The 14,627-nt window shown below is 43.3% G+C and overlaps 2 protein-coding genes across 2 annotated transcripts in view; both read left to right on the top strand.

The window, feature by feature from the left end:
- Nucleotides 1-14,627, top strand: part of LOC146578426 (T-cell surface protein tactile-like) — a 553,052-nt gene that overhangs the window by 237,513 nt on the left and 300,912 nt on the right. The window lies entirely within an intron of this gene.
- On the top strand, nucleotides 12,637-14,475 carry LOC146578451 (nuclear factor 7, ovary-like). Its single transcript, XM_085268777.1, has one exon. It carries the CDS (start codon nucleotides 12,649-12,651, stop codon nucleotides 14,032-14,034), a length of 1,386 nt encoding a protein of 461 aa, XP_085124903.1. The 5' UTR covers nucleotides 12,637-12,648; the 3' UTR covers nucleotides 14,035-14,475.

Genomic DNA, 14,627 nt, shown 5'->3' with positions numbered 1-14,627 from the left:
ACGCTCAGACACGATGCTTCTCTTTCAGCAGCTTCATTGCGAATGAGGCATCGTGGCCAGAGCTCCCCCTTCCGGCAACAGCAGGCATAACTAATCAATCATGATCACTAAATCACATGGATTATTTCCCAGGCTCGACAAGTAGATCACAGATTGAATGTTACACAGGTTGTAGTCACATTAAGGATTATTATCCGGTTGAACATAGTCATGAACTCTTTTAACTATTTTAGCCTGTGTTACATTACGTCTCTTAATGGGACTTCTTTTACCCTTGTTTATACATTTACATATTTGAAATAAATTGAATAATATATTGGGTAACTTTTAACCACAACTTTTTACTCCATTATGGACTTCAACAAATAATCAATCTATCACACACTCCCCCACAAAATTAGATGTCGTCCCGACATCACAACTCTTATGAACTAAAACTTAACAAAATGTCACAAAATCCAGTTGTTTTTAATCTTAGTTTCCTCTTTTGTACTGAGTCTTAAGTCTGTTCTTTGTTCAGTATCCTTGCATGAATAGTGGCTGACAAATTTGGAATGAATTAGGCCACATGGTTATTGGTTGAATGTCTCTGTGTTGTATGGGTTGATACTGGTAGGGCATTTCGTTTGTACACACTGTACTGTAGCATGTTGGAGTACCCAGCTGATCATAGGTGAAAACCTTAGGGGCTCGTCTCTCCCTCCTTGGCAAACTATAGGTCCCTCCTCTGTTGCTTTCAGGCAAGCATGGGCGTGGAGATGCTAGAGTGTCATCCATTACCTCTCCACCTACTTGTCCATCTTCCTCTTGATGGTCTTCTTCCTGTGGCCTATTTCCGTCCTGTGTCGCAGGCTCCTCTGTGTACGACATGAGCCTTTCTTCACCCAGTGGTCCATTACCACCGGCCTCTGGTTTCTCCTGGTCATCACCATGCTCTGTGACCCTCTCTGTACTGGGCACTTGAGTCTGTGTTACGGGCCCATAATAATACCCCCATTCCTCCTCGTCATCTTCTACTTCCTGGTTCACCTGTTCTGCGTCTTTTTCCCTCACTCTTCTTTTCTTTTGTTTCGGTGATACTTCTGGTGGCCTTTCCAGGGGTAAGTAATCACATGGCAGCAGCAGGTTGCGGTGCATGATTCTTGACCTTCCCCTCCCTTGCTCTGGTTTCACCTCATACACGGGGAGGCCTTCTGCAACTTGACGGATGACAACATTGATGTCCTGTTCCCAGTGATTACGAAGCTTCCCCGTTCCTCCTCTAGGGGTCAGATTTCGGACAGGAACACGATCGCCAGGGTATAACACAGAGCTTCTCACTTTCCCATCATAATGTTTTTTACTCCTGTCTGCTGACTTCTTTGCATTCTCCCGTGCTATGTCATATGCCTCTTGCATTTCTCGTGTCCATTTCTCCATGTAGGTTCGGTGGTCTGTTTTCCCTGTCTCAGAGGTGAGACCAAATAGCAGATCAATAGGTAACCTTGGGGACCTTCCAAAGAGAAGGTAGAAAGGAGAAAACCCAGTTACCTCACTTCGTGTGCAGTTATAGGCGTAGATAAGCTTGTTCAAGGACTCTTTCCAACTTGTCTTCTGCCTATCAGTAAGTGTCCTCAACATTTGTAGTAACGTCCGGTTGAACCGTTCAACTTGTCCATTCCCTTGTGGGTGGTATGGTGTAGTTCGGGATCCCAATATGCCACAGTTCTTTTTCAGCTGGGCAAAGAGCTGGTTCTCAAATTCGCCACCTTGGTCATGGTGTATCCGTGCTGGCAGTCCAAACTTCAAGGCGTAGTCATTAAAGATGCGATCAGCAACCGTTTTGCCAGACTTGGAGGTGGTGGCATAAGCCTGTGCAAAACGAGTAAAGTGGTCAACAATCACCAAAATATACTCGTAACCACCCTTACACTTGTCCAAGTGGAGAAAATCTATTGACACCAGTTCAAACGGCTGTGTGGTAACAATACTGGTGAGCGGTGCCCTCGCTTCTTTACATGGTATCTTTTGTTTCAGGCAAGTGCAGGTCTTTGTCACATAATGTTCAATGTCTCGTTGCATGTAAGGCCAAAAGAATCTATCTCTGATCAATGATGTTGTTCGATCAGTGCCCTGATGACCCATCTCATCATGCAATTCTCTCAGTACAGTTTTTTTGTACTTTTCAGGCAACACAAGCTGTCTCTTGGTTGTGGTTTTTCTGCAAAGAATACCATCTTCATCAATATGAAGTCTTTCCCATTCACGCAGGAGACACTTGCTTTGGGCACTTAGTGTATTAAGTTCATGCCTTGTTGGCTTTTCATTCCTCATTTTGCACTGCATTATTGGGCCAATATTTCCATCGTCTTGCTGTGCTTGTTTGACCTCTGTAACCGAAAATTGGTTGTGTGGTTCTTCACTCACTGATGTACACTGGAGACGGGTGAGTATGGGGCAGACCATTGGTGAGTTGAAATCTGGAGTCTCCACAACTTGGGTTATTGCTGCCACACAATCTGAACCCATTTCCTCTGTACACTGTTCCATCATTTCCTCTATCTCAAAAGGCATTCTTGAAAGACTGTCAGCATCCACATTCTCTCTACCTGGGTGATATCGGATGGTGAAATGGAAGTCTGCAAGCTCTGCCACCCATCTATATCCAGTTGCATTTAGCTTGGCACTTGAAAGGATGTAGGTGAGGGGGTTATTGTCAGTGAACACAGTGAAAGTAGGCGCATAATAAAGATAATCTCTGAATTTCTCTGTGACGGCCCACTTCAGTGCGAGAAACTCCAGTTTTCCTGAGTGAAGATGATAGTTTCGTTCAGCTGCAGTCAATGTCCGGGAGCCATAAGCGATCACACGGAGTTTATTATCTTGTTGTTGGTATAGGACTGCTCCGAGGCCTTGGGCTGAGGCATCGGTATGGAGGATGAATGGTTTAGAAAAATCTGGGAACCCGAGGACTGGTGGCTCAACTAGGCAGTCTATTAGTCGTTCCAATATGCGCTGATGTTCTTCAGTCCACACAATTGACTTGTGTGATGGAACCCCTTTACTCTTTCTTGTGACTTGTTTTGTGTTTGTCTGGTTTTGGGATACATTGTTATCTTCCGCTGTGCCCTTCAACAAGCTATACAGTGGACCTGCAATACGGGAGAAGTCCCGTATGTACTGCCTATAGTAACTTAACAAACCCAAGACAGTTCGCAGCTCTCCCACATTGCTTGGTCTCCTGTCCTTCAAGGCAGTCACTGCATTGGTGTCAGCTGGATCAATTTTGCTACCTTCGGCTGAAACAATTCTCCCTAGATAGCGAACCTCGTGTTTGAATAATTCACATTTACTGGGTTTAAGCTTGATCCCATACTTCCTCAGTAGTTGAAGCACTTTTCTGACATGATTGACATGATCATCAAATGAATGACTGTACACTAGAGTGTCATCAAGGTAGGGTACACAGATGTTGTCTCGCACCTCTTCCAGACACTCTTCCATGCAGCATTGGAAGGCTGCAGGTGCATTCATCAGCCCGAATGGAATCCTTATCCATTCGTACAGGCCCCATGGTGTCACAAAAGCAGTTAAAGGTCGGCTGCCTTCATCCATAAAGCCCTGATGGTAGGCCTTGCCTTGGTCTAACAATGAAAACCATGAGTTGCCGCCAAGACTGTCGAGAATGTCCTGCACTCGAGGGATTGGTTGTCTGTCTGGATGAGTCTTTTTGTTTAGTTCTCTGTAATCTATACAGAGACGTAAGCTGCCGTCCTTCTTTCTCACACAGACAACTGGTGAGGCATAAGATGAGTTGGATTTCGTGACCCATCCTTGTGCAATAAAGTTGTGCAGATACTCTTTCATCTCTTTGTATAGCGGCTTTGGTACCGACAGGTAAGTGCGTGCTACAGGATCCATATCCTTCAATGATATCTTCAGTTTCAACTTGTCGATACATCCAATATCATCATCTGATTTGGAAAAGGAAGAGCATTCCTCACGGAGCATCTTTTGCACCACCCCCCTTTCAGATTCACTCAGGTGCGTAAGGTCAATTGGTGGTTCCCATGAGGTGTCAGGAATTTGCTCGCTCTCTGCATTCACTTGATTCACCAATAATGGGGAGCACTGGTCAGATTTCTCTAAAACTGTCGCTGGGTACACAGCTTGAATTTGCTCTAAGGTGCCCACAACAGTTTTTCCTGACAGCTCAATGTCGTGATCAGTGGGATTTTGCACATCAAGAACAATATAGGGGGGGACCCCCCTTCTGAGTCCTACTAGTGTCTCACAAAACTCCAGACCTTCAGCCCACTGAGGGTTTATGTCAGGCTCAAAGAGAAGTGTAGTGTCTTCCTTCAGCGGGCGGGTCTGCACCTTACAGTCAATCTGAACAGAAGTGTGTTTGGGTACAATGACTTTCTCTTTTGTTGTTCTCACAACAAAATCATGTGATTGTTTAGCAGTCACTAAATCAATAAAGGTTGTGACATTTTCTCTTTTAAGGCAAGGGAAAGCCCCTCTTAATGCCTCGTGCAGCTGCTCAGTTCTTTCAGCATCCATTTGCTCTATAGTACTAGTTTTCAGTATTTGCTCAATGACATTAAAGCCTAGAATGGGCTGCGAAAGACTTCCGCCTTTCATCACTAACATGGGGACTACAAGTTCTTTAGGGTTTGCTCCCTCAGCAGCTAGACCAAAAGTGACTTCAATGAAACCCTTGTAAGGGATGTTTTGACCATTAGCAGCTGAGATTTTTAAATCGTCAGGTGCATCAAGTAACTCAGAAACATCTCTTAATTTCTCATGTGGTAAATACTTCTTTTTCCACTCTTCATTAACAATACACACTTGGGAGCCTGTATCCCATAAGGCTTGAGTTTGGTGGCCTTGTATATAACAGTCAACTATACACTGTTTCCCAACAAGAGCAACAAGATGGGACTGGCTGTCCATCCTTCTGGGGTGAATAACACTTGCCTTTGGGTGCGTGTGCTGATTTACTTGAGGCTGAGAGTGTTTGTTGCATTGTTTTCTGTGTCTGGGCCAGTGCTCAGCTTGGCACATCTTAGAACAATAAGTGCTTTTTTTACAAGCTGCACACCTTCTGAGTCTTTTGAGTTTTCCCAGAACACCACAGTAATAGCAAAGCTGTTGGGACGTTACACTATTATTGGTTACTCCCTGTCCCGTGGGGGCAACCACTGTCCGTTTAAAGGTTGATCTTTGTCTGGTCTAGTTAGTTTCGCCCTGCAACCTGCGAGAAAGTGTTCACTGCTACCACATCGATAGCAATGGTTGCAGTACTCAGTCCCACTTTGCTGGCAGCCAAAGCATTTCCTTAGGCGTGCTCGGTTTACAGCAGGATACTGACGTTGTGGTGCAAACCTCTGTTGATACTGAGCTGTATCACCTCTCCGTCCAGGTCCCACAGGAGGCCAGTAGTTTTGTGGCAGATGCTCAAGATGAGAAAAGGGAACACATTCTGGTGCTGCAAGTGAGGCAGAATACTGTGTTTGTGCCGGACTAGGCTGTTGAATTATTTCTTTGATTTGTGCGACTTCAGCACCAAGATTTTTCAATAATGCCATGTCAGAACGGATTTCTTTAAGTTCATTTAGTAGGTCAGGCTGAGCTTTGCTGATGGATTCAGATTTTAGGTTTTTCCCTTTTTTATCTGCAGGGGTGTCAGACTGAAGTGAATGCACAGTGGTTGGCCGCTGCTGAGAGAGTAACTTCTTTTTATTTTGTCTCTCTGCTTCATTTGCACAGGCAACATTGAGTTTCTCAAGGAGGAGCTCATCACTGGTTGTGGTTTCCTGTAGGTAGGGCTGGAGGTCACTCTTAATGTTATCATTTTGCAGGCCTGTCAGAACTGTATGAAGGAACATGCTCTGTACAAGCACAGGATCATATCTTAAGCCAGATTCAGCTTCTTGCGATGCAAACAGAATTTTCTGTCTTAAGTCTAGGGCACGGATTAAGAAAGTTTGTGGGGTTTCTTTAATGCTTTGGACCTCTGACGTGAGTTGTTTGTAAAGTTCTGTTGCCCCTCGTTCTTGGTAGTGGGACCTTAGAATCCTCCTCAGGGTAGGCAATGTAAGGTTGGTTTTGCCCTCTAGGTAGCTACGCAATTGTAAGCCTGGTGCTATTGCCCTAATTACTGCATCAACTATTTCTATTTCAGGGACTCCTTTGCTGATGCCTTGTTCGATCTGATGGGCTAGGCTGGAGAAAGTTAGTTTATCCTTTTGGCCGGGCTCACCAATCTGACCTGATATTTTGAATTCTCTGCCCCACGGTAGTGTCAGAAAAGGTGGAGGGGTTTGTTTAGCACTATTGTCCCCCACACTCATCGACAGTTTGGCTGTACTAGGTTGCTTCGCCTTGTTCTGTCGTGATAATGCAAGAGCCAACTGAAGCGTCTCTATTTCCTTTATCAGTTGTCCTTCTTCTGAGGCCTCACCAACCTGTTCCTGCACCTCATCTGTCTGGTTAGTATCTGAGGTTTTGTGTCCCGATGTACCGTTCTGAGCAGCCTGTTGCAACTCCAAAATTTTGTCTTTCAAAATCAGTAGCTCAGACATTCCCTCATCTTCAAGCTCATCCAGCTCCTCTCTTTCTAAGTGCTGTATTATATAGGAAATGAGAGAGGAACGACTTTTACCCGATACCCTTTCAAGTTTTGAACCAGCAATATTTAGGAAATCACAAACTTCGATCAAAATGTCTCTTGTCACTGTATACAATGTACCAGCAACTTCTAACTTCAGGTCCTCTAGCCCTGAAGACTCCATTTCAGTCTGTGGCTTGTGGAAAAGATTAGTGTGATGTAAGACCTCTTTGCAGAAGAGTCAGTGCAGCTTCCCTGGCACCAGTAGTTAACCTCAGGTTGCATGCAGGTCCCTCTGCGTAACTGTCGAAACCAGCACACTGTATCTCCCACCGTGGTATTTGATGTGAGGGGTTGAATGATGACTGGGGCGTCTATCTGGGACAGCGGGCCCTCATCACATCCATCCCAGCGGTGCCTCCAAAATGTTAGACCCTGAAAAGGGGATAAGTCAATGACGACGCTCAGACACGATGCTTCTCTTTCAGCAGCTTCATTGCGAATGATTCAGAAATATAAACATACATACAAAAGTATTAAACATCCTAACAACGATGTACAGTCTCTGTTAGTTGTAAGACAATATACCTCAAGACTGTTTTCTTTCCTTTTCTATAAGTTACAGATTAAATTGAATGTAAGAATTTACAAAAACAGGTTATGAATCAATAGACAAACTTAGATCATTAAACTGAAATGTACAGAAAATAAACAAAATATTCATATAAAAACACTAATAGGCATTTGTCTCTTCATACAAAATAAACATGTTCTTCGTCCAGATCAAATGCAAAATGCACACAATGTATGTTTCATACACAGACTGGCACGATAATGCTTCATGCTAGCCACCAACAGAGCGCTTAGCTTAGCTTGCTGCTTATAGCTTATCCTAACATCACAGTTAAAACAGGTCATCTAAGTATTCCTAGTAACCTCTTGGTACATTTGGAAACATGGTCAGTACAACTCAACATACATATTTGTAAAGTCCAACAGCAGAATTGCACAATTATTACCTGAAAAGGGGATAAGTCAATGACGACGCTCAGACACGATGCTTCTCTTTCAGCAGCTTCATTGCGAATGAGGCATCGTGGCCAGAGCTCCCCCTTCCGGCAACAGCAGGCATAACTAATCAATCATGATCACTAAATCACATGGATTATTTCCCAGGCTCGACAAGTAGATCACAGATTGAATGTTACACAGGTTGTAGTCACATTAAGGATTATTATCCGGTTGAACATAGTCATGAACTCTTTTAACTATTTTAGCCTGTGTTACATTACGTCTCTTAATGGGACTTCTTTTACCCTTGTTTATACATTTACATATTTGAAATAAATTGAATAATATATTGGGTAACTTTTAACCACAACTTTTTACTCCATTATGGACTTCAACAAATAATCAATCTATCACATATAGCATATAGATGTTCTATATTACTGTACAGATGGGCAGATATACAGATGCACCATGAACAATTATACAGATTTTCTAAATAGATGTGCTACATATAGACCAATGTACTGGTGTGAGTTAAACAGATCTACAGAGTCCTATGAGTGTACGCACCATAACAGAGACTATGCTAGTGTCCTAAAGCAGCGGTCCCCAACCTTTTTTGCGCCACGGACCGGTTTATGCCCGACATTATTTTCACGGACCGGCCTTTAAGGTGTCGCGGATAAATACAACAAAATAAAACTAGTACCGGTACCGAAAAAAAGAAGATTTATTCATAACACACGTGAAAAGACCCAGGAAAACCGAGTTAACGATAAAAACGATAACAAAATAACGCAGAAAATCGATAAAAACCCTGAAAACTATACATTTCACACCTGAGCCTCAACTCTCGCGGCCCGGTACCAAACGACTCACGGACCAGTACTGGTCCGAGGCCCGGGGGTTGGGGACCGCTGTCCTAAACTATAACAGTAACCACTGTGAGCATATGGTGAATGTTGAGAATGAATGACAGTCGTGATCATGGTCACTGGGAGGGATAGGGGGGTGTGGATGGAAAGGTTCAGCGGGATATTGAGTTCAGTGGGGTGACAGCTGTGGGTAATAAGCTGTTCCTAAACCAGCTGGTTTTAATCTGCAGGGTCCTGTAGCGTCTTCTGGAGGGGAGGAGCTGGAAAAGTTTATTGTCAGGATGAGAGGAGTCCCTGAGAATGATGCATGCTCGTGTATACCTCTCTTCTTGTGGACATCCTCAATAACAGGAAGTGGTGTCCCTGTGATGTTTTGGCCGCTGCAGTGCCTTGCGGTCAGCAACAGAGCAGTTCCCATACCAGACTGTGACACAGTTGGTCAGGATGCTCTCTATCGCACACCAGTAGAAGTTTGCCAGTATGTCAGTAGACAGGTGGTTCTGCTACAATGTCTTCAAGAAAAAGAGGCACTGATGGTTGACAGATACAATTAGTTCATGGTGAGACCTGAAGGAGTCAACTGTGCCAAAAGGAATTAATTAAATACACCATTAAATAATTATTTAAATGTGGCAATAATTAATTAAATATGTCAATAATGAATTAATTACATGTGTCGTAAATATTTATGTAATTAATTATTTCCGATTTTAATTAATTATTGACACATTTAATTAATTATTTAATGGTGTATTTATTTAATTCATTATGGCAGTCCTGGCCCTGCGGCTGTTATTCTTTTCTTCTGTATAACATATTTTCCACACTACAAGGCACACTTAAAATCCTTTAATTCTCAAAAATCGAGAGTGTGCCTTATTAGGGGTGCAACGATACACAAAATTCACGGTTCGGTTCGGTTCGATACTTTGGTGTCACGGTTCGATATTTTTTCGATACAAAAAAACATGTTCATGCCTTTTTAATTTGTCATTTATTAAAATTATAAATATATATTTTAACTCAAAAGTAGAGTTTTTAAATTTAACCCTAACCCTTGTGCGTGTTTTTTATTTTGACAGCGAATGCGCACCTGCGGACCACTTATGTGCAGCCCTGGTTATTTAGCTCGTCATGTTGCAGCCACAGAAATTCTTTTGTCCATGAAACCATAAAGCTGCACTTTCTTTTTGCCTTATAGTCTGATTTGTCATAACTTCTCCGTTTTGTGGTAAGCTTTTCTTTGGCTGTCACTTCTTCACCCTGACCTGTCTTATTTGGCTCAGCAGAACTAAAATATATATCCTGCTGCTTTTACACACGCACTCACATAAGCTCAGCGATTCTCTGCACGATCAACCTCTCACATGTTTAAGCTTGCTGCAGGAGATTTCACTTGTCATGTTTGCATAGTAAGCTAACAATTAATAAGACAATGTCAGAGGAATTGGTGCACAAATTATCATCACTCACAGATCAGTGCTGTCGCTCTCTATACACAGTTTGCACGATTGCAAAGTGAAAGCAAAAAAACAAGCGCAAATTCAAACGCGATTTCAATATGTCACATATTGACAGTGGCTCACCGATGCCAATGACATAATTACCCAGCTACATTTCCGAAAGAATGCAAAAGCATTGACATATATTTTTCCTTCCTACAATAGCCCGACGGGCAGGGAAGAGATAGATTTTGGTAGCCCGACTGAAAAAATCGCTAGCCCCGGGACGTCGGGCTAGCGATATTGCAAGCCCTGTATCTGATTGAGGAATCACTCATCTTTGGAAAAGAGAGTTTATTACAGAGAAATGGCTCTTTCCAAAATAAAAGCTATACTATCCGCTTCTTCTGGGCTATATTCTCAGCAGCATATTAAACATATATAAGGAGAATCATGTGCTAACAGCTGTCTAAATGACTCGGCTAAAGTTAGTAGCATGCTTGCTTGTTTTTGTCTGCTTCCACTTGTATTTGCACTAGGATGATGTCGGCGTAAATGTGCAGTCATATTCGTTGTGTTCCCACTAGTGCTGTCAGGTTAATCTCGTTGAAATGACGTTAACGCCACAACACGACAAATCTCCGTTAACGAGCTACCGCCGATCGCCCCGTGCATGGGGCTAGACGGCGTCAACACGTTAACGAGCTAACTGCGCTAACACACTAGTTCCCACCCATGTAATTGAGCATTGCATGGCACATCCAACATACTGTTTTACTTTAGTCCATGATGCGCTTACCTTCAGGGTCATACGTCACATGAAAACCAAAATAATTCCAAACGCCAGATCTGAATGAGGGTGGGGGAGGTTCATGTTGCACGGAGAGCTTAACTTCTGTCTCGCTAGCTTGCCCTGCGCTCTTCCTTCTGACGATGCTGTCTGTGTTGAGCGCTCAGTGGATCTGCGCTTGACAGTGCAGCCTAGGCGGAGTAGTCGAACGCAGATTCACTGAGCGCTCAACACAGACAGCATCGTCAGAAGGAAAGTTGATAAAATAAATTACAAATTTTGTATTGTTCGATACATATGCGTACCGAACCGAAAGCACTGTATCGAACGGTTCAATATCGATATGAATATCGTTGCACCCCTATGCCTTATGTATGAATTCTGGTTGTGCTTACTGACCTCGAACCCATTTTAGCTGCAGAAATCTGTTAAAAATGTTTTAGTACAACTTTGGTAAGCCGCACTGCTTGATGGATTGTCAGAGCATTATGGCTGCCGTAGTGAGGAGCTTCGCGGAGTAATCTGGGTCCAAAACTCCATCTGTTTCAGGTCCCAAAGTCAAACGAACACTGAGAGTTAAAAACGGTCTAAATTCTTTCATCTTTAATAAAATGATCAGCGTTGCTGCTTCACCAGGTGTAACAATTAAGTTTAACATCCGGGCATCCATGAAAACAGAAGTTATTAAATTTAACAGAGTTAGAAGTTAACAGGAAGTTAGCTCGCTAGTTTCCACCTAGACATTTCATACAATGTTTTGACTGAGAGATTTTTGAAACTAATTCAAACGTACAGCTCTGCTGCCACTTCCAGCGTAAACAAAGACAGAAAACTAAACAGCAGTGGCGTTTGCAGGGTTACTGAAGTTGGACTACCTGGTATATAATGTTGTGCTACGTGATTGCTAGCGACACAGCTATGTTAGCATAACATTAGTAAAGTGAAGCTGGAGGATGAACGCCAACTTTTTTTCCACTCAATAAAAGTTAACGTGAGGGATTCAAGTGGTCAGGGACAAATGCAGTTGCATAGCAGGATGCTATACACGGGCCAAACTTCAGTCAGGAGAACAACTAAGATTATTCATCCACAATACGAGGTTAGTTATTAATATACTGCAACAACATGTACAACAACAGCACTGCAAGAGAATTCAACATTAATGAATCAAAAAATATTTTATATCAGCAGCAATTTTTCTCAAACTGCTGCATCACAGCTTTCATGCTCTGACCTGCATGTGAAATGAGATAAAAGCTCTTTATTAGTAACTTTTACAACTTCTGGCAGGTTAATGTCTGAACTTTGGAGTGAAACACACCCTTAGTTACAGGAAATAACACCACTGTCAGTAACTAAGTGAATCCACCTTAACACCACCTGTGTGTGTGTGACTGCATTACACTCCCACTGCTGGGAACCTGAACAAGAACCAGAACAAAGTCTAAAATAGAAGCTGACAAACAGCTGCACCACCGAGTGACACTTTATTTTATAAACTTCACAACAGGTTTCATGTTGTGACCTGTGGAGGTGAAAAGACAAAACCTGTTTTACAGCTTTTGAGCTGCAGGCAGGATTGAAACACACCTTAGTTAAAAGTCAAACAGCAACATTTTCTCCTCCCCTCACGTCACTCAAATGCGACAAACCAGGAAACAGGAAGTTCCTCCTCCTCAGTGCAGAGATACGCACAGACGATCAGACTGAGCTCAGACCAAACTAGCAGCTTCCTCTGAGTGAGTCCAGCTACAGGAGAGAAAAGTGGAAAACTCCGACACTGCTGCTTCAAGCTGCTGACGCTCCACACACTGAATGTGAGTTTGAGCAAAAACACGACTCAAAGGAAGTTTCAGTGAAGGTGGTAGAGGAGGGAGGGGAGCCAGGACTGACTGTACTTCCTGTCTGCTGTTTTCAGCTTCACTCACAGACTCAATGGCTTCCAGATCAGAGGAGGATCTCTGCTGTCCGGTCTGTCAGGAGGTCTTCAGAGATCCTGTTCTTCTGTCATGTAGCCACAGCTTCTGTAAAGACTGTCTGAAGAGATGGTGGAGAGAGAGACCAACACACGAGTGTCCAGTTTGTAACAGAAGATCTTCAAGGAATGATCCACCTTTAAATCTGGCTTTAAAGAACCTGTGTGAGTCGTTCTTACAGGAGAGAGATCAGAGAGCTTCAGAGGCTCTCTGCAGTCTGCACTCTGAGAAACTCAAACTCTTCTGTCTGGACCATCAGCAGCCAGTGTGTGTCGTCTGCTGTGCCTCAGAAAAACACACCAATCACAGATTCAGACCCATCGATGAAGCTGCACAACAACACAAGAAGGAACTTCAGGAAACTCTGGAGCCCTTAAAGAAGAAGTTAAAGGTTTGTGAAGAAGTTCAAGTGAAGTTTGATCAAACAGCAGAACACATTAAGGTCCAGGCCCGACACACAGAGAGGCAGATTAAGGAGCAGTTTAAGAAGCTTCAGCAGTTTCTAGCAGAGGAAGAGGAGGCCAGGCTGGCTGCACTGAGGGAGGAAGAGGAGCAGAAGAGTGGGATGATGAAGGAGAAGATGGAGGCTCTGAGCAGAGAGATAGCAGCTCTTTCAGACACAGTCAGAGCCACAGAGGAAGAGCTGAGAGCTGAAGACGTCTCATTCCTGCACAACTACAAGGCTGCAGTGGAAAGAGTCCAGCGCTGCCCCCTGCTGGATGATCCACAGCTGCCCTCAGGAGCTCTGATAGACCAGGCCAAACACCTGGGCAACCTGACCTTCAACATCTGGAACAACATGAAGGACATGGTCTCCTACACTCCTCTCATCCCGGACCCAAACACTGCTCATCCAGAACTCATCCTGTCTGAAGATCTGACCAGTGTGAGAGAAGGAGAGAAGCAGCAGCTTCCTGATAATCCAGAGAGGTTTGATTTTTACTACTCTGTCCTGGGCTCTGAGGGCTTTAACTCAGGGACTCACAGCTGGGATGTTGAAGTTGGAGACAGTACAGGGTGGGCACTGGGTGTGTCAGCAGAGTCTGTGCAGAGGAAGGGAGACAACCTGTCTGGATTATGGATAATATGGTTCTATGAAGGTAAATACTCAGCACTCTCACCATCAGCAGATTCTGCTCTCTCAGTAGAGAAGAAGCTCCAGAGGATCAGAGTGAATCTGGACTGGAACAGAGGAAAGCTGTTGTTCTCTGATCCTGATACTAACACACACATACACACCTTCACACACACTTTCACTCACAGGATGTTTCCATACATTTATACTGATGGTGAAGTGAAGGTGTGTCCGTTGAAGGTGTCAGTGTCAGTGCAGCAGATGAGTTGAGGATGATGATGTTTCTAATGTTGTTTCCTGTCAGTGAGTTGAAGCTGTTAAACTGCAGCTGTCCTCCTGCTGCCTCGTTGTTCCTAAGCTCTTTGTTTCTCTTTTAGTTTCACTGTTTCTTTCTGTTTCTGCTGTCCACCTTTTCACATGGAAAATCATTTCACTGTTTCTCACTGAATGACTCCCCAAACTAGATTTGAAGTTCTATCAAGTTTCTAATCATTACAAGTGATTCATGTTTCTATTTGATGTGTAAATGGAGATGATTTAGTTTGCTGGGATATGGACTGACATGTGTTGAATGGGAGGAGCAGTTTGTTGTTGTCTTCTTGTCTGTTTATGACAACAATAAATATGTTGTTGAAACAATGATTCATGTTTAACTCCATATATGAAATGTTTCTGATCTTTGAATTCTGTTTGATTAAAGACTTTCTTCATGACACAAATGAGATTTCAGTGTATTAATAGAACTAAATAAGCTCAGAGTTGAAAGGCTGGAGTATTATGTACGTGCTTCACTGTCAGGATCTTCAGGGGGATTCAAAGGGAAACATCAAACTGCTGTAATGAGATAAACTAGTTGGGCTGAA

This window comes from Mchenga conophoros, linkage group LG3, assembly GCF_057382185.1.
Source record: "Mchenga conophoros isolate Kocher_MC1m ecotype Shallow Benthic linkage group LG3, M_conophoros_male_GT1.1, whole genome shotgun sequence".
Lineage (NCBI taxonomy): Eukaryota > Metazoa > Chordata > Actinopteri > Cichliformes > Cichlidae > Mchenga > Mchenga conophoros.
This window is presented reverse-complemented; position numbering and strand designations above follow the sequence as displayed.